Genomic DNA, 24,468 nt, shown 5'->3' with positions numbered 1-24,468 from the left:
AACAGAATAGAGAGTCGAGAAATAAGTCTGCACACCTACAACCATCTGATCTTTGACAAAGCTGACAAAAACAAACAATGGGAACGGACTCCCTATTCAATAAATGGTATTAGGATAACTGGTTAGCCATATGCAAACTGAAACTGGACCCCTTCCTTACACCATATACAAAAATCAACTCAAGACAGGTCAGAGACTTAAATGTAAAACCCAAAACTATAAACACCCTGGAAGACAACATAGGCAATACCATTCTGGACATAGGAATGGGCAAAGATTCCATGACAAAAATGCCAAAAGCAATTGCAACAAAAACAAAAATGGACAAATGGGATCTAATTAAACTAATGAGCTTCTGCACAGCAGAACAAACTGTCAACAGAGTAAACAGACAACCTACAGAATGGGAGAAAATTTTTGCAAACTATGCATCTGACAAAGGTCTAATATCCAGCATCTATAAGGAACTTAAATTTGTAAGAAGAAAACAACCCTATTAAAATGTGGGCAAAAGACATGAACAGACATGTCTCGAAAGAAGATGTACATGTGGCCAACAAGCTTATGAAGAAAAGCTCAACATTACTGATTATGAGAGAAATTCAAATCAAAACCATAATGAGATACCATCTCATGCCAGTCAGAATGGCTATTATTAAAAAGTCAAAACAGACGCTGGTGAGGTTGTGGAGAAAAAGGAACTCTTATATACTGTTGGTGGAAGTGTAGATTATTTCAGCCATTGTGGAAAGTACAATTCCTCAAAGAGCTAAAAAAAGAACTATCAACATACCAAGGGGTATACACTTTTGATATATACCCAAAGGAATATAAATAGTTCTATCATAAAGAGACATGCACATTTATGTTCACTGTAGCACTATTCACAATAGCAAAGATATGGAATCAACCTAAATGCCCATCAATGATAGACTGGATAAAGAAAATGTGGTACATATACACCATGGAATACTACACAGCCATAAAAAGAACAAGATCTTGTCTTTTGCTGCAATATGCACAGAGCTGGAGGCTGTTATCCTTAGCAAACTAACACAGGAACAGAAAACCAAATACCACATGTTCTCACTTGTAAGTGGGAGCTAAATGATGAGAACACATGGACACATAGAGGGGAACAACAGATACTGAGGCCTACCTGAAGGTGAAGGGTGGGATGAGGAAGAGGACAGGAAAAATAATAGATACTAGGCTTAATACCTGGGTGATGAAATAATCTGTACAACAAACCTCCATGACACCAGTTTACCTATATGACAAACCTGCACATGTAGCTCTGAACTTAAAAGTTGAAAAATAAAATAAATTTTTTTATTTTTGTGACAGAGTCTCACTCTGCCAGGCTGGAGTATGGTGGCATGATCTCAGCTCACTGCAATCTCCATCTCCTGGGCTCAAGTGATTCTCCCACCTCAGTCTCCTGAGTAGCTGGGACTACAGGCGTGTGCCACCACACCCGGCTAATTTTTGTATTTTTAGTAAAGATGGGGTTTCACTGTGTTGCCCAGGCTGGTATCAAACTCCTGACCTCAGGTGATCCACCCGCCTCTGCCTCCGAAAGTGCTGGAATTACAGGTGTGAGCCACTGCACCCAGCCTAAGATAAAATTCTTAATAATGTTTGAAAAAGGGCATTGCATTTTCATTTTGCACCTGTGGGTTCTGCACCTGGCCAAGGGATTCCTTTGTAGATCTGTGCTCTGCAAGTATTGAGGAAATGCTCTCACCCTTGAGAATGGGAGACTTTGGTGAGAGCTTAGGCCCAGAGAAGGCAGCAAAGGCCCGAGACAGAAGCCCAGGGACCACTCAACTGTGGAGGTGGGGAGTGAAGGGCCAGAGAGCGGGACACCAGCAGGTGAGAATTCTCACAAAGGCTGTGCAGCCTGTGAGCCAGAGGTCACCCTGAGGCCAAGGGGAATTTTTAAAAAACCTAGAAGTAGGTCCTGTGGGGGCCTCTCTGGAAGTGTGAGGAGACAGGGGGTTAGAACACAGGTGGGCACTCAAGAATGGAATGGAGGGTCTTGGAAATGGGAATTCTTTCCCTCTTAGCTACCCTGCTCCTTACCCTGGCTCTGCCTGGACAACTTCCCTTCCACAGCTCTCTCTAGCTCACCCATGCTGCTCTCAACCCGAAATTCTCATTGCCCGTCCACTGACTCATGACCTGTGTGCCACGAAAAGAGTCTCAGAGGAGGGCGGGGCACGGTGGCTCACACCTGTAATCCTAGCACTTTGGGAGGCTGAGGCGGGCAGGTCACCTGAGGTCAGGGGTTCGAGACCAGCCTGGCTAATGTGGTGAAACCCTGTCTTCTACTAAAAATACAAAAATTAGCTGGGCGTGGTGACAGGCGCCTGTAATCCCAGCTACTTGGGAGGCTGAGGCAGGATAATCGCTTGAACCCAGAAGGCGGAGGTTGCAGTGAGCCGAGATTGCACGACTGCACTTCAGCCTGGGGAACAGAGCAAGACTCCGTCTAAAAAAAAAAAAAAAAAAAGACTGGGCACAGTGGCTCACGCCTGTAATCCCAGCACTTTGGGAGGCTGAGGCGGGCAGATCACGAGGTCAGGAGATCAAAACCATCCTGGCTAACACGGTGAAACCCCGTCTCTACTAAAAAATAGAAAAAATTAGCCGGGCCTGGTGGCAGGTGCCTGTAGTCCCAGCTACTCAGGAGGCAGACGCGGGAGAATGGCGTGAACCTGGGAGGCAGAGCTTGCAGTGAGCTGAGATCATGCCACTGCACTCCAGCCTGGGCAACAGAACGAGACTCTGTCTCAAAAAAAAAAAAAAAAAAAAAAAAAAAAAGTCTTTGGGCAAAAGAGGCGTGGTGTGTGAACCTCTTCTCAAAGTCAAACTTCAGAGGCTTAAAAGCCAGAGAATGCAGATGTTACTTTGATGGAACCCCACAGAAAGGGATGGGCAGGGCAGGCTGTTGTTTGCATTTCATTTGCAGGGGGCAATGAGGCTCAGAAAAGAGTCTTGGCCAGGGATGCACTGTTAACCTGATCCTGGAGCCCACTCCTCAGGCTGCCCAGCTGGGTGGGGAGAGGTGTGAGAAGATGGCACTATCTCGACTTTGCCTTTGACCTTTTGGTAATAGAGGGCTGAGGAAAGCAATATTAAGGCAATTGACTATAGGAGTCCACTTTATACCACACTGAAGCTGTTGCATAACAGCATAACACATGTATATGCATCTTGTTACCTTTCTAACACCTGAAGAAGTCAAAATTCCGTGACACATCTGGTCCTGAGATTGTAGGCGTGTAGATGAAATAAGGTGAAGCCACTTCTTACACCTCATGATGAGGAACCATTCAGATTCAGGGGCTAAGACCTGGGCTCACAACATTTCCCAAAGAATTGCAGCACTAGGTAGCTTCCCTGGTCTGGATGGCCATTCCCTGGGACCAGCTGTCTGAGAGGAAATTGGAACTAGGCAAGAAGTGCCTCTCGGTCCCTAAGATGCCTTCTGTCCATTAGGAATCAATGTCATCAACATGTTTGTGCAAGAATTGCAGCAAAATCCTGCACCAGTGGACATACTTTAGGTGGAGGCCTGCCACGTCACTGGATTCAGATTATTACTGCAAATCCCAGCCTGCATTCTTCCTTCTGCTGTGGTGCAAATGCCAGCAGCTACAGAGCCATTTATAGCTGGAGAGCGGCTCCTGCAGCAAACGGCTTACAAGGGCACCATGACCAGGCAGGCCACCCCAGTATGGTGGCAGAAGGGCAGGCAAGTCCCAGAAAACAGTCGTTTGTGCCACACTATTGCCCTCCCTGTCTTTATTGACCCCACTTGCTAGGACAAACTCTGGGTGCCAGTTTTGTGGCCTTATGTTCTGGGAAGGGGAGGTAGAGGTGACAGTGAGTTGCTCTTCAGTCTCCCTTAGGACGGAGACACCTTTGGTTTCTGTTTTCTGAGCCAGACAGTTATGTAAAGGGAGGTACATATCCACGTATCCACGTCTACCCTACTGTTGCCCTTCTGGTTAATTTTTCAGAAATATACAATGATTTTCCTTGTATTGAGCACACATTAATTTGACGATTTGGCCAGAAGCTCATCACACCTCAGCTGGTTGCCCAGGCCTGGGCCTTGGGAGACTTGGGGGTGCGTTTTCCTTTCTCCCACAGAGGGTCAGCTGGCCTGGATTTATTGAAGCTCTGCCTCCGCTTCTTGCAGTGACTGCATCTATCTGCCCCCTGGGCCGTGGGACTCTCAGGTGAAATAATGGGTGGGACTCTCAGGAGGTAATAATGGGTGGGTGGGAATAATACAAGGGAAGGAGCCTCATAATCCATGTGCTCTGTGCCACTGTTTTCCCCTTTCACTGAAGAAATTCACCAGCACTATAAGATCTAGTGAGGAGGCCACCTTTCTTGAGCCAAATGCAATCAGCGTGATCTGTGCCACAAACTTAGGGGACAAACTTCATCAGACCTCTCTTTTCTATCATGTGAGGCCCCCACATACCAATCAGCAGGAAGCCAAGGGTCTCCTCCCTCCTGAGTGGAGACTGCTGCCAACTCTGAATTGCCCAAGAATCTCCAAGGCTTACAGAGGATGGTGGGAGATGGCAGTCATCTAACGCCAGGTGGGGAGGAAACTGGTCTCTTCGGTCCCATAACTTGTTGCTCCTTTCTGCCCTGGATCCTGTTCAGGCCCAGGATGCTTGTGGCTCTAGATCCCTGGCAGCCCCAGAGAAGCACCCCAGACCTGCCCCCATGGTGGCAAGTTGGCAGGGAAAGAGGCTGGCTCTGCAGGGGCCTTTAGCATCAGCTGGGCAGAAACCAGCAAGGCTTTTTACCCTGCTGTGGTTCTCGGATTTCAGCGTGCAACAGCATGCAATGCAGGCATTGTTAAAGATACAGATTCCTGGGCCAAACCATCACCATGTGGCTTCCAAGGCCTGGGTGGTGGCACTGGGCATCTGCATGTAACAAGGTCTAGGCGATGCTCTCCCGGGGTCTGTGGCCACACTCAGAGGAACGTGAGGCCCTGTTGCTGAGCCTGGCTCCAGCCACAAGGCCTTGATTTCAGGCTCCCTGCCCACCCTGGTGAAGGCCTTGACTGGGGCCCTGGGGTAGCGAACAAGACCTCCTAACTTTGACTCCTGGAGAGTTGGGAAGCGGCTCCCCACACCCTTCCACGGTGCCTACCTGACTGGTTCCCTTTCCAGGACCAGGAAAAGCATCTTCCTTCCCCTCAAGTGGCTGTGGCCCCTCTTGTGGTTGGGACAGAAGGGTGTTCCCAAGCCTGAGGACACAGCTGCCCTGGCTGTGTCCTGTTGGGCTTCTAGAGGTGCTGGAGGCTCCAGGTTCTGTCAGGTCCCTTGGATGGGGTGTAGAGGGCATGCAGGGAGGCCTGGAGCCTGGCAACCCTGTAGACTCAGCTACTGGCAAGAAGTTCACCAAGACCCACCCTGTCTGGCTGTTTATCAAGGCACTGGCCAGGCACTATCCTTGCAGGGTCATGGGGTTCTTAAAACTTAGTAAGGACCAGTCTGGACCCTTCGGTCCTCAGTGTGTGGCCTTCGGCCTTCCTCCTTCCTGTTGCTACTTTCGTGCTGGAAGAAGGGCAGGAGCCACAGGGTTTGAGGCTGGGAACTCAGGTGCCGGGCAGAGGCTGTGTGGAAGCAGGGCTTGGCACAGATGGCAAAGGACAGATATGGGTGGACATGGGCTGTAATCACTTGAACCCTGCAAGCCTCAGGCTTCCTCTATTAAATGGGGACAACGTGAGGCAACTGTGACCCAGAGGGCTCTTGGCCGTCCAGCTTTGCTGCAGGACCGGTTGGCCATGAGCGTTCACTTCTTATTTGCTAGTGAAGCTGCGAAAATAAAGATCTGTTCTCAAATCTGAGCTTTTGAGCTGCTGATGGGGAGTATGGCAGTGTGGCCACCATGAGGGGGAAGGGTCCACCGCCTGATCCCCCTGCCCCGAGGCTGCAGCCCTGGGATGCTCTGGGGTTTCTGTTGGCCTCTGTGTGGGGCTTTAGTGCCCTGGAGAGTGAGAGGAGCCACCTGTGTGGAGTGGGACGGCCCTCCCCCATGAGGAGGGCACCTAGGAAATGTCACCAGCACAGGGCTCAACACGGTCTGGGCTGGTTGTATGAAAGAGAAGAGTTGGGCTGTGAAGTGAATTGGGCCTGCGGCCAAACCCCCACTGGGGTCAAGTTCCAGTGACAATCTGTGGGACTTGGAGACAGCCTGTATCTCATGGCTTGAGGGAGGCAGGTTAGGGATGCATGCGACAGTCACGACCTCCCTGGCCACTTTTGAGGCGAGGCAGGAGCGCTCGGGCAGGGCCGTCTGCGCAGATACCGCAGGAGCCGCAGGGCGCGTAGAGCCAGTCTGGGCAACTTGCAGGGGCAGGGGGCTCCCTGGGAACCGTTCTCTGAGGCCGCAGGCGGAACGGGCTTGCGCGTGAGAACGGGGCCTGCGCTTAACTCACTGGGGCCCCCCCTGGGTGGCTGAGGTTCTTTTCTCACGCCCTGCCCCACAGCTGCTCTCCAGCTGTTCTCCTTGGAAGCTGTCCCGTGCCGGGAGAGCTCTGGGCCTGGGGTCCAAATACCTGGGTTCAGTCTCCTATGGTTCCCTGGCGCGGGCCTCCCTCCTCTAAGCCATGAGGAGTTTGGATCGGGGTTCCGAAGCCCTTCCTACCTGCCCCTGTCCGTCCCTCAGGGTCCGCTGCAGTCTCAGCCTCCTGACTCTTGGCTGCTCTGCCTCTGAGCACTTTTCTTGGCCAGGCGCGGGGCTGGTACCTCTGGTATCCACGTCTGCTCACGCGAGCAGGTGCCTCCTAGCTCTTGGAAACCATGGAGGAAGGCGGGCTGGAACCATCGGCGGGGGGAGTTCACCCTCTGGAGTCCTCAGGAGTGTCGGGGTAACTGGGTGGTCAAAGTGGGGAGGTTCTCTTGGGCAGGGTCACCAGGGGCCCTAAGGCAGCACTACCAGGGAGGGTGGGCTGCAAGAGGCTCGTGGGGGGCGTGGTGGGGTTGGATCTGAGGCTGAGGTGAGGCCAGCAACAAGAGAACAGTGGGCGAGCCAGTGGCCGGAAGGGCTGGGGGATGAAGTGAGGTGCAGGGAAGGGGGCCCGCCAGGGTTCCAGGTGGGGACCGTGACCGCAGGGAATGGCTGTGTGAGGCCAGGGTGTGGGTTGGACGGCATCGGCCTAGATGTCTTCCTCAGTCCAACTTAGATACAAGGGAGCTGTAGAATGTGGAGCAGCAGACACGCTGTTCCTCTACCCCTACTCTTCCAACTATGCCACTGAGTCCTGAGCACCTGCGGCATGCTAGATGGCATCCATGACAGGCCGGGGGATACAGAGAGGAACTCGCCACAGCTCCAGCGGGCTAGAGCCTAGCAAACTGCCGCAACCTCCCAATCCTGCCAATATCCCTCGACACAACCCAATTGGTTCCACATCCACCCTCCCCCGTGGCCTTGTGCCTGAGGTCTGGCCCCATTGGAGGGTCCCGTTCTCTCCTGTGCAGTGACTGGCTAAGGCTTAGTTAAGTGGTGTAGTTGTGCCCAATCAGATGCTGAGGAAGGGCAGATGGGCGGCTTCTGGGAAGGGCACAGTCACAGGGCTGGGAGGAGGCTACCTGGCTCCGCGGCACTGCAGGCGGCAAGTGATTTGGTGGCTTCACGTTCCGGGAATCCAGGACCCACTGGTTCACAACCAACTGCATTCATGCGACTGACTCCCAAAGCCGGGCTCTGGGGAATGGGGGGACACTAAGAGCTGGTGCCAAGAGCGCCATTTCAACCCTCTCCTTTCCCAGCAAACAGGCACCCAGGCTGAAATGGAGTAAAGATCCTGGAATAAAGACTCAGGCCTATATTGGTGGCTGCCATTCACTGACATTTCAAAACATGAGCCTGTTCTAGAAACTGTCCGTCAAACACTGAACAACCACTGAACAAGGCCCTGGAGTGGCTCATCCCATGTAAGGGCAGGGACAAAGCTCACTGACACGTGTCCACTCTGTAAAACAGAATGGGCTCACAGGACCAACACAAACACCCATGAAGGGGCAGACAGGGAGAGTTGGGACCTCCAAAGACAAGTGGTGCTTGAATTGGCTTGAGGAGGCTGCCCCATCTCTGAGGTGGGGGAGGGATCAAGATGCCCCACTCCTGAGGTGAGGGAAACAGGCCTCTGCCAACCAGGAAGCACGACGGCCCTCCCCGTTCTTCACCTTCTCACCTTCTCCAGGTGGGCCAGGGCATCTGCTGCTGTCCGAGTAGAGGTGCCCACGGGTCTGTAGCATCTTGGCTACAGCAGGACGGCCAGCGCTGGTGGGAAGGGCTGTCTACGTGGGCAGCACTGGCCTACATGGCATTCTTGTGCCTGTGAATGAAGGGCAGTCCATGGACACAGCTAGGGAGGTGGGCAGCACCACTGGGCAAGAAGGGCACCAGGAGTGGCTGCTGGCCCTTGGCTTGGCACCATGGGTACACCCTGCATGTGAAAGCAGCCCTAGTGTCCCTGTAGGTGGGCACCACCAGCAGCAGAAGTTCTCAAAAATGGCCCAGCCTTCAGCTACAAGCTTTGGTGCCTGGCCTCCAGCCAAGCCCCTCACCCTGGGCTCCCGATCTCATCACTCCACCTTCAGTGACCTCACCAAGTGCTTCAGAAAAGGGAAGCCCATTGCAGTCCTCATGTGGGCAGAAGGAGTCAGAGAGGTTGCCTTTAATAGCTCAGTTACTATTGTTTATGTTGATAAAGGGTCTGCTAACATATTGCAAAAGAGAACCAGGAAAGAGGTCCAGTGTAGGAAGCGCTGCCTTACTGTACCCTGCTCACTCTCAACTGAGGCTCCTGTGATGAGCACAGTGGGCACACACCCCATCTCCAACCTGTCCACGGGTCCCTGGGCCATGATGGGGTCGGGAGTGACACTGCTGTGAGGGGAATGTGGAGAGCTGGTGGCTCACTCATGGTGAGAGGCTCAAGGGCGGCAGTGGCTCTGCAGCAAAGTTGGCAGCTGGAGCAGTGTGTGGGGCCCGGGAAGGAACTGGGAAGGAGCAGACAGGGCGGGGCTGGGGGAACTGCCAGGAACTGCCAAGGATCCTGAGCCAAGCCACTGCGAAACTAAGAAGGGTGCTTGCCACATGGGAGCCACTTCATTTGGCTAAGCATTGGGTCTGGGTTCAGGAGCCACGATGCTGCCCCGGGTACCTCCCCCCGCCCCCCGCCACTGTGGCAGGTGTGGCACAGACACAGGCCTCTGCCAACAGGGCAGCTGGGCACTCAGGTTGCCTTCTCCTTCCCGCTTTCCTTTGGTTCCTCCTTCAGGTTCTCGGTCACGAGCTTCATTTGCTGTTAAGAGAAAATAGGACACCAGGTGAGCCACAGAAGCCTAAGTAGTGGCTGAGGCCTCTGCTCTCTGTGGAAGCCTGGCCAGCGGCTTTGACCCCAGGGAAGTGGTGACTCTCTGATGCTGGCCGCAGCTTCCTGCAAGTCCCTGGGTCTGACTCTGAGAAGACGGGAGACAGTTGGTGTGGTGGAAATGCAATGTTGCACTGCGTGAGCCCAGACCAGCAGGGATTTTAAGGACACTGAAATGAGAAGCAGCTAGCGTCTCCTCCTCCCTAGATGGCCAGGATGAGGGGAATAGGCGGACAGGGCCTGAGAGAGGACGGGGCACAGGCTTGGGACCAAGTGCTTGCTTTGCCCCTGTGCACTGAGCGACCCTGGCAGTTTGATCTCGCTGAGCCAGAGTTTCCAAATCTGCAGTGAGAGCAATAGTGCATATTTTGCAGGGTGGCTGTAAGTATTGTTGTTCATGAAGTCCCTGGCATAGAACAGATATCCCAAATCATCAGATGTTTCTCACCAGCCTTTTGTCCCTAGTACAGCCACAGGACTTACCCTCACCCCTCCGCCCCCATCCTCACTGGGAACAACCCATGAAGTCTCTGTAAGGGTGACGTCAAGATAGAGGCGCCCTCCTCAAGGGCAGGATGGGAGACTTCCAGGGAGGTGTCAGAAGGGACAGCCTGTGCCCACAAGTCAGGCAGCAGTGTAGGGGACAGTTCTGCTGCCCCTACCTTCCCCTACCCCAGCCCTGAAGCTCCCAGTCACTTCGGTTTTGTGGCTAGAAAACACCACTACAGCTCTGCCCTATTCGTTGAATAAATGAATAACTATAATACTGTGGAAGTTGGCTTCAAACAGATTTTCAATAACAGTGATTCACTTATGGAAAAACAAAACTCTGAGCGCAAACATGGCTGGTACCCCCAGTACCTGGCTACTCATCTTGAGAACCCCAAGTGCCACACAGGGCTGGAAGCAATACCATGCTCCCTGTGGCTTTCAGTGGGAGAAGCCCCTTTCATAGACTGTCAATCAAAAGCCCCTGTCTGCTGCTTTAATTTACCCTCCTAAGGATCCTTTAGATCTGTAGTACCTCAGGAAGGCGCTCTCAACTCCTGACCATTCTCATGTTTTCTGAGCCTGGCCTGTCTCCCACAGGGTGGCTCATGATGGCTTCTGGAAGCTGAGCCCTCTGCATTTGGCTTGGGGAGGGGACTGGCTGGCCCTTTCTTATCCATGTCTAAGCAGGGCTTAGGAGATGGCTTTTGATGAGAAAGGGGGCTACGGAGAGTCAAGGTGACCAGTTTACCAGTGGTGGGGGTGAGAGGGTTCTTGCTGCAGGGGCCAGAGCATTTCAGCAGGCCTGGAGTAGGGAGTAGACACAGGAGTTAACACTGGCCCAGGGACATGCCCCGTCCAAATGACCCATTGCTGCAAGATTTCTATAACCTTCAGCCTGCCAGGGGGATAGAGATGGTTTAACAGTTCACAAACCTAGAAAGGCTGAACGGCTAGGCACTGTAAAAGTCTCCCCAGAGTTTTTTGCATCTGCTACCCCTTCCATTACTAACATTTCAGGTCTTCCCACAAGCCCATGCTGTTAACTACAGATATAAAATATCACCATAAATAAAAACTGTAATATTTCAGCCCAGGTTCACTGTAGACTCTTCTAGCTGTTATCATTTAATACTTATAAGACTTTCAAAACGTCTTTTTTTTTTTTCCAAGAGCCAGGGTCTCACTTTGTTGCCCAGGCTGGAGTGCAGAGGTGTGATCACACTGCAGCCTGGAACTCCTGGGCTCAAGGGATCCTCCTGCCTCAATTTCCCAAGTAGCTGGGACTACAAGCATGAGCCACTGTGTGCGGTAAATTTAACTAAACTAAAACAATAATGAAGACAGAACATTCCCCAGCTTGTCACAGAATCTTGTAGCCACATTTCCCTGGCATTCCACATGGGGAAGAAAATCAAAATGGGAGCATTTGAGGCTCCTTTCAAGGCATGGTGGCTGGAAGCCCCGTGAGGTCAGGCACAGAAGCATCCAGCAGCTCTCTGGGAGGGGCCCCCTGCTCCACAGTAGCCAGGGTGGATGGGCCTTCTCCTCCAAATGAACAAACCCAATGTGACTTTTGTCTCACTTTCTGGGGCTGCTTCTGGGGTGCCCCCCACTTGTCCTTATAACTGATGTGCCCATGAGGGGCTTCTTCAGGGCCACAGCCCCTTCTCTCAGGCCCAGGGTTGGGGGCTTCACCCAAGTTCAGGGAAGGAACTCGGAACCCACTTGGCTGGATTCCTCTCATCTGTAGTGCCTGCCTTGCTCAGGGCAGCACCTAAGAGCCTAAGGATGTCCACGAGGTCACAAGGTCATCTGCACTGAACTGCACTGCTGGTGCAAAGGTACAAAGAATGGCCAGGGACCCTACAGTACCCCCTTGCCTCAGGCCAGGCAGGAGCCATTTGCACATTTCTGCTCTTTCCTTCACCTGTCCTGGAGCAAGGCTTCTTTTAAAGCCATGAATGACCAAGCCTCAATGGAGTTCTGTGATCCCCAAGTTGGGCCAGGGCCATGGGATGTCTCAAGGCCAGCTTGGCAGCCAGGGGAACAGCAGGGGACAGGAAGGCTGTGCTCCCAGGGCCTCCACAGGCCAGCGGCAGACCAGGTGGTTTCCTTCCAAGGGCACTCTCCCTCCCAGGGCCATGGTATGGAGGGGGGCTCAGCTTGACTCCCTGGGTTGCCTGTGCCCACAATTCCCAGCTGGGAGACCCTAAGCCAATGGCAGAACCAGAAATTAAAACCTGCAGCTAAAGTCCAAAGAAAAACCCAAGCAATTTGTGGGAAATGAGCTGCAACAGCCCACTTTCCTGAGACAAGTTAAGTTGTCATGAAATCAGTGGCTGACATCCACACCTTTTCTGTGTAAATGGGGCAGGCCTCTGCCTCCCTTGGCTGCAAATGGAGTCAGAGCCACAGATACTCATTACCAGCTGGCTGGCCCTAAGATGGCTTCTGTTAGGTAAACCAATTGCTATCTACCACTCATGAGTCTGCAACCCTCAGTATGGGGGTCATGCGACATACAACAGGAATATCCCATTTGTTTTCCAGGAGGGCTGTCCTCCTGGTGAAGAGGAGGCTGAGCCCTAACCACAGTCCTGGCCCAAGAGCACTTCCCACACCCTCCCCAATGGGGAAGTGGTGAGCACTGACAGAAGTGATGTCAGGATCACAGAATTTATGATTAGGAAGGAACCTTGAAGAACAGTCAGTCTCATGGCCACTTAAGAATCCTGAGACCTGGTTAAATGTAGGCCCTGCAGTGGACCCCAGACTCTCTGAATTTTTAACGAGCCTTCGAGTTTTTCCACTGGCCACCCCAGGCTTGCAAGTCTCTGATTTGTTGTTTGTCACCTTTCACAAATAAGTGAGCTGGGGCCACGAGGGGTGAAACAGATTTTTCCCAGGCCATACTGCAGGCTCTGGCTGAGTGGGCTGGGACGGTGCCTAGGCACCAGGCTGCCTTTGGCAGCTCAGTTCTTTGGCTTCTTCTCCTTAACAAACCTGGCTGGAGGGTGGGTGGGGTGGGAGGGAACAACACTATCCCCTTAAAAAAAAACCTGGCTTCTTTGGGGATCCTTAAATTAAAACCTTCATAAAAATATAAGCAAGATAATAGAGCTGACGACTTATCCAAAAAAGTATCAAAATGGAGACAGAATGGAATTTTCCCCTAACTTGTGACTCATTAAAACACCCATGCTCCAAATTATTCTTTAAAAAGCACTGACTAATTTTTTGCATCATTATTAGTAATGATTATAATAGGAACCTAATCATTAAGTATGTTGGCCAAATGCACAGCTTGACCTGAGGAAGGCTGTGTGACTGGATCCCCTTGTCTCTGTGGAGAAGTACAGAAATACTTTCTGAGAATTGCAGCGCTTCCCACAGACCTAGAATCTGTGGACTCCATAGACTCGTGATAACCACGGTGGACGCCACGGATCTCAAATGGCCCCTTCTCGCCCCAGCCTTGTAGCAGAGGCTCCTTCTGGCTGAGCCCACAATAAACTTTAGGGTCCTTCTATTCATAGCATTCAGGGAATCACTACCATTTGATTACATCTCCTGCTCAATTTGAAATCTACTAGCAACTACTCCATTACTCCTTCTCATCCCTGCCCACCCTCCAAAACCACGACCTACAGAAGGAATCTGTCTGGGGAGCCCTTGGCTGAAGGATAGAAAATCCCATGTGTCATGAGTTACTGTTCACAAGTGGCCTCACCGTTCATGTCCTCTGGGATGGAGCCAGGCTGCTGGCCACATAGGGTGTCTAGGAACGGAGTTCTCAGGCCAGTTCAGCCCAGCAGCAGCACCTGGCTCCCCTGAGCCACCCCAGCCTTGGGTGTGCAGGCCTGAGACGGAGCATCATGATCGCCCGTTCCTACTCCCCCACCCAAAGTCTGATTTAATGCACCTAAGTGTGGCCTGGGCATAGGGACTTTTCAAAGCTCCCCAAGTGATTCTAACATGCAGCTGAGGTGGAGAGCCACTGCCTGAAACGAAGCCACCCTCCAAGTCTCCCTAAGAAGGGGAATGGCGGGGAAGAAGGGAGGATCAACTTCGAGCCTCCTCCACTCAAGCTGTGCACGCACCCGTTATTCACACCTTGCAACCACAAGCAAGGGCTTCTCTACAGGTGTCACTGACATGGCCCTGGGGACTCACAAGGCTAGGCAGCTTATTGAGGACATGCAGCTAGAGTCAGGGCAAAAATCAAGCAACAGCCTGACAATTCAGACGAAAAAGGAGAGTGGGGCTTCTGAAGCACCTATTTTCACAAAGACTTTTTATTTGTTATCTCTATTGAAAAGTTTGCCTCAAACAGTGCTCTGAAAATATCATAATATAAAGATTAAAAAGTCCAAGCCTGTCTGGGCTTGGTGGTGCCATAAGGCTCTAATCAGCCACGATAGCAGTGAGTAGAGGGGCAGGAAGGCGCCTGCAGCAGCCCGTCAGGCGGTCCTGGAGGGAGTTACACCCACCTCTCCCTCTGATTGTTGCTTCATTTTAACAATTGACAAAACGTAAAAATGTAAGACTTGCAGGCAACCACAAGTCAGTGCTCCAGCTCCCACCTCCCACCCCAGCCAGCCTTTCTCCCAGTCATCCCCATCTCAGGAAGCAGTGCCACCACCAGCCAGCATCTCAGACCATGGAACTTCGGCCATCTCTGCGGATGCCTGCTCCCCTGGCCCAGCCCCTCTACCTGTCACACACCCGCTGCTCCTGCCTCCCTCCTCAAGGTTGTGCCCCTGCCTGCACTGAGACGGCACCCTAGACAATCCCACTCTTGTCTCAAGGCAGCCCAAGCAGGGTTTTAAATGGGGGGCTGTAGTATGCCACTCCAAGGTCCCCACAATACTGGGGACTGCAGTTCACCCCTTCTTGTCTCTCATCCTTGTCCCCTACTGCCCCGCACTCCAACCGTGGTTCTGTTCCAGCCACCAGCTCCCTCCACCCAGGCTTGCCTGCCCTGCCTGAGCTTTGCTGGCAACTCCTTTCTGCCACTCAGTCCTCAGCCTGTCTCCTCATCCCTCTATTTCCTCCTCCCCTGTCACCATCTCATCCCTCTATTTCAATTGCTGCACTCTTCTCATTACCATCTGGTTTATTCATTGTTTGCAGATTTTTTTCTGTCTTAAATGTTCTATCCTACCTGGTATGTGGTCTCCAGAGAGCAGGGCCATGACTAGACCCCAGGACCTATGATAGTGCCAGGCACTGAGTTGGTGCTCCATGAATACTGTGGAAGAGGGGCCAGCTTGCAGCCTGCAGTAGCAGCCAGAGAAATTCTAATTTAGCCAGTAACCTCAGTGTAATTCCGATGAACTTGTAAAGCCTCTTTTTTTCATGTGTATGAAAGAGAAAAGCCTCTTTTCTCATGAAACACATATTCAAGTTCTTGAAGTCAGCATCACTCTCTGGCCCACAAATTGGCCAGTCCCATGTATGGGATCACACAAAACACACCAGTAGCATGGGCTTTATGTCAGAAGCACCGGGTGTCAGGGTTCCCAACAGCTACCTGCCCTGGTAACAATGCAGATTTGGGTCCCAGCCTAAGGTTTTGACTCAGAAGCTGGGTGAGGGGTGGGTGGCAGAAATCATGGCTAGCAAGCTCAAGCTGGGTGAGGGTCGCGGTGGAGTGGCGGGGGAGTGTGACAGAAATCATGATTAGCAAGCTCAGATGTGGCTCTGGTGAAGGGGAAGGTGGTCTGCAGTTACAGCTGTGTGGGAGGAGGATGGTGCCAAATTATCAGCTTGGTCCCAGCTGATAAAACAGAAGGTTTCCCAAAACAGAAGTTAAGGACTTTGAAAGGAGATATTTTGAGACTGCGAATTACTTCCCATGGAGAGTGAGGAGCCCATAGAAGCCACAGGCTGGCTTTCCAGCCATCCCCAGGCACACACTCATTCCGACACTTCTGGAACAGGGAGCTAGTCATATCTGATTAACTACGGCCACCTCCCAAATCTGGGCTGTTGGAATCCTCACATACCTACCAACGCTACAGGCCATGAGGTTCCACAGGCGGCCAGAAAGAGGTGGATGTTAACACAAAATGACCAAGCAAAACTGACCCACCTCCCTGGGTCTGGGAAATGTCGTCAGGGGCAGCAAGCCCTCATCAGGGCTGCTCATCGCCTCTGTACTTTCATGTTCTATCAGTGGACACTGATATTTTCTACAAGTTATGGATACCCCAAATATACATGAAATCACCTAGTAACTAAACCAAGAGACCCTTCTGCAGAACCCCCAGGCTTCAGCATGGAGTGGACACACCCATCTAGATGGTTCCTCCAGGCTGTGGGGCTCAAGTCCGTGGGTCTGGGCATCAGTCCTATGCTTCCTAGGGTTCCCTGTGCCAGGTTCATGACAATCTTGGCTGCTTACCTCCCCATCTCCTGCATTTCTAATTGCTCTTGTACAGCAAAACCTCTTTTTCACCTCCTTTGTTGATATAACTTTTAATGTCTGTTATATTACCTGTGTGTAATTTAAATTTATAGTGACCAACACTTACATCACATTGCATGCCAGGCACTGTTCTAAACACTATGCACATTTGATTTACTCCTCATAACCACCCTATGAGAGACATACCATTATCATTTTAAAGAAAAAACAGAGGCAGAGAAAGGTTGAGAAACTTGCACCAGGTTATAGCAGGTTTGAGCCCAGGCTGTCTGGCTCCAGAGCTGGCTCCTAACCTGCAGGCTGCCCTGTCCCTGCCCTGATGTTGGAACTAGACGTTTCATTTTTTTTTGTGTGTGTGTGTGTGTGTGTGTTTAAATATTAATTTTATTTTATTTTATTTTATTTATTTTTTTTTTTATTATACTTTAGGGTTTTAGGGTACATGTGCACAATGTGCAGGTTTGTTACATATGTATCCATGTGCCATGTTGATTTCCTGCACCCATTAACTCGTCACTTAGCATTAGGTGTATCTCCTAATGCTGTCCCTCCCCCCTCCCCCCACCCCACAACAGTCCCTGGAGTGTGATGTTCCCCTTCCTGTGTCCATGAGTTCTCATTGTTCAATTCCCACCTATGAGAGAGAACATGCGGTGTTTGGTTTTTTGTCCTTGCGATAGTTTACTGAGAATGATGTTTTCCAGTTTCATCCATGTCCCTACAAAGGACACGAACTCATCATTTTTTATGGCTGCATAGTATTCCATGGTGTATATGTGCCACATTTTCTTAATCCAGTCTATCGTTGTTGGACATTTGGGTTGGTTCCAACTCTTTGCTATTGTGAATAGTGCCGCAATAAACATACGTGTGCATGTGTCTTTATAGCAGCATGATTTATAGTCCTTTGGGTATATACCCAGTAATGGGATGGCTGGGTCAAATGGTATTTCTAGTTCGAGATCCCTGAGGAATCGCCACACTGACTTCCACAATGGTTGAACTAGTTTACAGTCCCACCAACAGTGTAAAAGTGTTCCTATTTCTCCACATCCTCTCCAGCACCTGTTGTTTCCTGATTTTTTAATGATGGCCATTCTAACTGGTGTGAGATGGTATCTCACTGTGGTTTTGATTTGCATTTCTCTGATGGCCAGTGATGATGAGCATTTCTTCATGTGTTTTCTGGCTGCATACATGTCTTCTTTTGAGAAGTGTCTGTTCATGTCCTCTGCCCACTTTTTGATGGGGTTGTTTGTTTTTTTCTTGTAAATTTGTTTGAGTTCATTATAGATTCTGGATATTAGCCCTTTGTCAGATGAGTAGGTTGCAAAAATTTTCTCCCATTCTGTAGGTTGCCTGTTCATTCTGATGATAGTTTCTTTTGCTGTGCAGAAGCTCTTTAGTTTAATGAGATCCCATTTGTCGATTTTGGCTTTTGTTGCCATTGCTTTTGGTGTTTTAGACATGAAGTCCTTGCCCACGCCTATGTCCTGAATGGTATTGCCTAGGTTTTCTTGTAGGATTTTAATGGTTTTAGGTCTAACATATAAGTCTTTAATCCATCTTGAATTAATTTTTGTATAAGGTGTAAGGAAGGGATCCAGTTGCAGCTTTCTACATATGGCTAGCCAGTTTTCCCAGCACCATTTATTAAATAGGGAATCCTTTCCCCATTTCTTGTTTTTGTCAGGTTTGTCAAAGATCAGATAATTGTAGCTATGCGGCATCATTTCTGAGGGCTCTGTTCTGTTCCATTGATCTATGTCTCTGTTGTGGTACCAGTACCATGCTGTTTTGGTTACTGTAGCCTTGTAGTATAGTTTAAAGTCAGGTAGCATGATGCCTCCAGCTTTGTTCTTTTGGCTTAGGATTGACTTGGCGATGCGGGCTCTTTTTTGGTTCCATATGAACTTTAAAGTAGTTTTTTCCAATTCTGTGAAGAAAGTCATTGGTAGCTTGATGGGGATGGCATTGAATCTATAAATTACCTTGGGCAGTATGGCCATTTTCACGATATTGATTCTTCCAACCCATGAGCATGGAATGTTCTTCCATTTGTTTGTATCCTCTTTTATTTCATTGAGCAGTGGTTTGTAGTTCTCCTTGAAGAGGTCCTTCACATCCCTTGTAAGTTGGATTCCTAGGTATTTTATTCTCTTTGAAGCAATTGTGAATGGGAGTTCACTCATGATTTGGCTCTCTGTTTGTCTGTGATTGGTGTACAAGAATGCTTGTGATTTTTGTACATTAATTTTGTATCCTGAGACTTCGCTGAAGTTGCTAATCAGCTTAAGGAGATTTTGGGCTGAGACAATGGGGTTTTCTAGATATACAATCATGTCATCTGCAAACAGGGACAATTTGACTTCCTCTTTTCCTAATTGAATACCTTTTATTTCCTTCTCCTGCCTGATTGCTCTGGCCAGAACTTCCAGCACTATGTTGAACAGGAGCGGTGAGAGAGGGCATCCCTGTCTTGTGCCAGTTTTCAGAGGGAATGCTTCCAGTTTTTGCCCATTCAGTATGATATTGGCTGTGGGTTTGTCGTAGATAGCTCTTATTATTTTGAGATACGTCCCATCAATACCTAATTTATTGAGAGTTTTTAGCATGAAGGGTTGTTGAATTTTGTCAAAGGCCTTTTCTGCATCTATTGAGATAATCATGTGGTTTTTGTCTTTGGTTCTGTTTATATGTTGGATTACATTTATTGATTTGCATATGTTGAACCAGCCTTGCATCCCAGGGATGAAGCCCACTTGATCATGGTGGATAAGCTTTTTGATGTGCTGCTGGATTCGGTTTGCCAGTATTTTATTGAGGATTTTTGCATCAATGTTCATCAAGGATATTGGTCTGAAGTTCTCTTTTTTGGTTATGTCTCTGCCAGGTTTTGGTATCAGGACGATGCTGGCTTCGTAAAATGTGTTAGGGAGGATTCCCTCTTTTTCTATCGATTGGAATAGTTTCAGAAGGAATGGTACCAGTTCCTCCTTGTACCTCTGGTAGAATTCGGCTGTGAATCCATCAGGTCCTGGACTCTTTTTGGTTGGTAAGCTATTGATTATTGCCACAATTTCAGAACCTGTTATTGGTCTATTCAGAGATTCAACTTCTTCCTGGTTTAGTCTTGGGAGGGTGTATTTGTCGAGGAATTTATCCATTTCTTCTAGATTTTCTAGTTTATTTGCATAGAGGTGTTTGTAGTATTCTCTGATGGTAGATTGTATTTCTGTGGGATCGGTGGTGATATCCCCTTTTTCGTTTTTTATTGCATCTATTTGATTCTTCTCTCTTTTCTTCTTTATTAGTCTTGCTAGCGGTCCATCAATTTTGTTGATCTTTTCAAAAAACCAGCTCCTGGATTCATTAATTTTTTGAAGGGTTTTTTGTGTCTCTATTTCCTTCAGTTCTGCTCTGATTTTAGTTATTTCTAGCCTTCTGCTAGCTTTTGAATGTGTTTGCTCTTGCTTTTCTAGTTCTTTTAATTGTGATGTTAGGGAGTCAATTTTGGATCTTTCCTGCTTTCTCTTGTGGGCATTTAGTGCTATAAATTTCCCTCTACACACTGCTTTGAATGTGTCCCAGAGATTCTGGTATGTTGTGTCTTTGTTCTCGTTGGTTTCAAAGAACATCTTTATTTCTGCCTTCATTTCATTATGTACCCAATAGTCATTCAGGAGCAGGTTGTTCAGTTTCCATGTAGTAGAGCGGTTTTGAGTGAGTTTCTTAATCCTGAGTTCTAGTTTGATTGCACTGTGGTCTGAGAGACAGTTTGTTATAATTTCTGTTCTTTTACATTTGCTGAGGAGAGCTTTACTTCCAACTATGTGGTCAATTTTGGAATAGGTGTGGTGTGGTGCTGAAAAAAATGTATATTCTGTTGACTTGGGGTGGAGAGTTCTGTAGATGTCTATTAGGTCCACTTTATGTAGAGCTGAGTTCAATTCCTGGATATCCTTGTTAACTTTCTGTCTCGTTGATCTGTCTAATGCTGACAGTGGGGTGTTAAAATCTCCCATTATTATTGTGTAGGAGTTTAAGTCCCTTAGTAGGTCACTCAGGACTTGCTTTATGAATCTGGGTGCTCCTGTGTTGGGTGCATATATATTTAGGATAGTTAGCTCTTCTTGATGAATTGATCCCTTTACCATTATGTAATGGCCTTCTTTGTCTCTTTTGATCTTTGTTGGTTTAAAGTCTATTTTATCAGAGACTAGGATTGCAACCCCTGCCTTTTTTTGTTTTCCAGTTGCTTGATAGATCTTCCTCCATCCCTTTATTTTGAGTCTATGTGTGTCTCTGCACGTGAGATGGGTTTCCTGAATACAGCACACTGATGGGTCCTGACTCCTTATCCAGTTTGCCAGTCTGTGTCTTTTGATTGGAGCATTTAGCCCATTTACATTTAACGTTAATATTGTTATGTGTGAATCTGATCCTGTCATTATGATGTTAGTTGGTTATTTTGCTCGTTAGTTGCTATAGTTTCTTCCTAGTCTCGATGGTCTTTACAATTTGGCATGTTTTTGCAGTGGCTGGTACCGGTTGTTCCTTTCCATGTTTAGTGCTTCCTTCAGGAGCTCTTTTAGGGCAGGCCTGGTGGTGACAAAATCACTCAGCGTTTGCTTGTCTGTAAAATGTTTTATTTCTCCTTCACTTATGAAGCTTAGTTTGGCGGGATAGGAGATTCTGGGTTGAAAATTCTTTTCTTTAAGAATGTTGAATATCGGCCCCCACTCTCTTCTGGCTTGTAGAGTTTCTGCTGAGAGATCAGCTGTTAGTCTGATGGGCTTCCCTTTGTGGGTAACCCGACCTTTCTCTCTGGCTGCCCTTAACATTTTTTCTTTCATTTCAACTTTGGTGAATCTGACAATAATGTGTCTTGGAGTTGCCCTTCTCGAGGAGTATCTTTGTGGCGTTCTCTGTATTTCCTGAATCTGAATGCTGGCCTGCCTTGCTAGATTGGGGAAGTTCTCCTGGATAATATCTTGCAGAGTGTTTTCCAACTTGGTTCCATTCTCCCCATCATTTTCAGGTACACCAATCAGACGTAGGTTTGGTCTTTTCACATAGTCCCAAATTTCTTGGAGGCTTTGTTCATTTCTTTTTATCCTTTTTTCTCTAAACTTCCCTTCTCTCTTCATTTCATTCATTTCATCTTCCATCAGCGATACCCTTTCTTCCAGTTGATCGCATCTGCTACTGAGGCTTCTGCAATCTTCGCGTAGTTCTCGAAACTTGGCTTTCAGCTCCATCGGCTCCTTGAAGCCCTTCTCTCCATTGGTTATTCTAGTTATCCATTCTTCTAATTTTTTTTCAAAGTTTTTAACTTCTTTGCTGTTGTTTTGAATTTCCTCTCGTAGCTCAGAGTAGTTTGATCGTCTGAAGCCTTCTTCTCTCAACTCATCAAAGTCATCCTCCATCCAGCTTTGTTCCGTTGCTGGTGAGGAACTGCGTTCCTTTGGAGGAGGAGAGGTGCTCTGTTTTTTAGAGTTTCCAGTTTTTTTGGTCTGTTTTTTCCCCATCTTTGTGGTTTTATCTACTTTTTGTCTTTGATGATGGTGATGTACAGATGGGTTTTTGGTGTGGATGTCCTTTCTGTGTTAGTTTTCCTTCTACCAGACAGGACCCTTAGCTGCAGGTCTGTTGGAGTTTACTAGAGGTGCACTCCAGACCCTGTTTGGCTGGGTGTCAGCAGCGGTGGCTGCAGAACAGCAGATTTTCGTGAGACCACAAATTCAGCTGTCTGATAGTTCCTCTGAAAGTTTTGTCTCAGAGAAGTACCGGGTTGAATGAGGTGTCAGTCTGTCCCTACCTGGGGGGGTGCCTCCCAGTTAGGCTGCTCAGGGGTGAGGGACCCACTTTAGGAGGTAGTCTGACCGTTCTCAGATCTCCAGCTGCGTGCTGGGAGAACCACTACTCTCTTCAAAGCTGTCAGTCAGACAGGGACATTTAAGTCTGTGGAAGTTCTTGCAGAGTTTTTGTTTGTCTGTGCCCTGCCCCCAGAGGTGGAGCCTACAGAGGCAGGCAGGCCTCCTTGAGCTGTGGTGGGCTCCACCCAGTTCGAGCTTCCTGGCTGCTTTGTTTACCTAAGCAAGCCTGGGCAATGGCGGGCGCCCCTCCCCCAGCCTTGCTGCCGCCTCGCAGCTTGATCTCAGACTGCTGTGCTAGCAATTAGCGAGACTCCGTGGGCATAGGACCCTCCGAGCCAGGTGCGGGACACAATCTCCTAGTGTGCCGTTTTCCAGGCCCGTTGGAAAAGCGCAGTATTAGGATGGGACTGACCCGATATTCCAGGTGCCGTCTGGTTCCCCTTTCTTTGACTAGGAAAGGGAACTCCCTGACCCCTTGCGCTTCCCGAGTGAGTCAATGCCTCGCCCTGCTTCGGCTCGCGCACAGTGCGCTTCACCGACTGTCCTGCACCCACTGTTAGGCACTCCCTAGTGAGATGAAACCAGTACCTCAAGCAGAAATGCAGAAATCACCCGTCTTCTGTGTCGCTGGGGCTGGGAGCTGGAGACCGGAGCTCTTCCTATTCGGCCATCTTGGCTCCACCCCCCAACGTTTCATTTTTATACTATAATAATATCACCCAACTATCCACTAGGGTCACCTGTGCTTTGAGATTCAGATTCAACTGGATCACACTTCTAATCCATGAGATCTTGCAAGTATCTCTGAATTATTGGTGTGGATCCAATTTTGTCTTGTCACACCTGGCTCAGATTTTCTGCTTCTGTTAAATCTCTGAAACCATGGCAGCCTGGCTCCAGATACACCAGGTTAACCCTATCTTGATCTGCATGCACACATTTTAGCAAGATATTAAAGAGTGCTTAAAACTTTAAGAATCGGCCGGGCGCGGTGGCTCACGCCTGTAATCCCAGCACTTTGGGAGGCCAAGGTGGGCACATGACTTGAAGTCAGGAGTTCAAGACCAGCCTAGCCAACATAGTGAAACCCCGTCTCTACTAAAAATACAAAAATTAGCCAGGCGTGGTGGCAGGCACCTGTAATCCCAGCTACTCGGGAGGCTGAGGCAGGAGAATTACATGAACCCGGGAGGCGGAGGGTGCAGTGAGCCGAGATTGAGCCACTACACTCCAGCCTGGGTGACTGAGTGAAACTCTGTCTCAAAAAAAAAAAAAAAAAAAACTTTAAGAATCATTTTTTTGGGTGGGCGCAGTGGCTCATGCTGGTAATCCCAGCACTTTGGGAGGCCAAGGCAGGTGGATCACCTGAGGTCAGGAGTTTGAGACCAGCCTGGCCAACATGGTGAAACCCTGTCTCTACTAAAAATACAAAAAAAATAGCCGGGTGTGGTGGCGGGCACCTGTAATCCCAGCTACTCGGGAGGCTAGCGCAGGAGAATCGCTTGAACCCGAGAGGTGGAGGTGGCAGTGAGCCGAGAATGCACCATTGCACTCCAGCTTGGGTGACAAGAGTGAAACTCTGTCTCACAAAAAAAGAATCAATTTTTTAAAAATATCCAGAAGTCCTTGATGATTTTTTTTTTTTTTAAAGAAAGGCTTCCAAAGGGAACAAGAACAAGAAAATGTGGAAACCATAGTGAGACAGTTGGCAAAATCACAAATGCTCGAGCAGCTGAAACTCAGATGCAGAGGCACTTCCTTTGAGCAAAAATGATTTAGACCAGGTCTCCTACTCTCCTAGCTAAAAGAGGTAGGTGAATCCTTGAAGTCACAACTTCCTCAGAATCCTCAGGCAGGACTCCCTGGACTCCAGAGCCAGAGAGAGTAACAGGACAGTTTGTTTCCCTCTTGTCCATGGCAAGCCACAGGAGCTTGGGGGAGAAGGGTGTCTTCCTAGAACAGAAGCTCCTGAGGGATGTATTTAATGCTGTATAATATTTTTTGTTTGTTTATTTTTGGTTTTTACAACTTTGTCACATTCAATATTTTTAATAAGTAAAAAACAGGCATGTGCTTTAAATATTATCTAACTTATTACCAACTACACCCCATTAAAAGGTATGACCTGGAGGAAAGAGAATGGAAGCAGCCCCTTGGTGGTTCATTGCTGTGTGTGCCCCAGATGTGTTCTGATGGCCTCTTGTCACCAACTGGCTGGTGATGGAGAGCTGCTGAAGAGC

The 24,468-nt window shown here is 49.0% G+C and overlaps 1 protein-coding gene across 3 annotated transcripts in view; it reads right to left on the bottom strand.

Annotated features, from left to right (window-relative positions):
* ANO10 (anoctamin 10) overlaps positions 1–24,468 on the bottom strand; it is a 272,195-nt gene that overhangs the window by 6,707 nt on the left and 241,020 nt on the right. The window contains exons 13-14 of one of the 3 annotated variants that reach the window (XM_030812012.1): positions 8,243–9,358; positions 6,691–7,752 (exon numbers count right to left, since the gene is read on the bottom strand). In XM_030812012.1, coding sequence (XP_030667872.1) covers positions 9,290–9,358 — 69 coding nt within the window. In that variant the 3' untranslated portion in view covers positions 6,691–7,752; positions 8,243–9,289. Of the gene's footprint in view, positions 1–6,690; positions 9,359–24,468 lie in introns of those variants that run through there. The other 2 variants (XM_003256932.4, XM_030812013.1) reach the window with 2 other exon arrangements.

The sequence above is a fragment of the Nomascus leucogenys genome, chromosome 4 (genome assembly GCF_006542625.1).
Source record: "Nomascus leucogenys isolate Asia chromosome 4, Asia_NLE_v1, whole genome shotgun sequence".
NCBI lineage: Eukaryota > Metazoa > Chordata > Mammalia > Primates > Hylobatidae > Nomascus > Nomascus leucogenys.
Note: the sequence above shows the minus strand (reverse complement) of the source record. Positions and strands in the feature narration are given on the sequence as shown.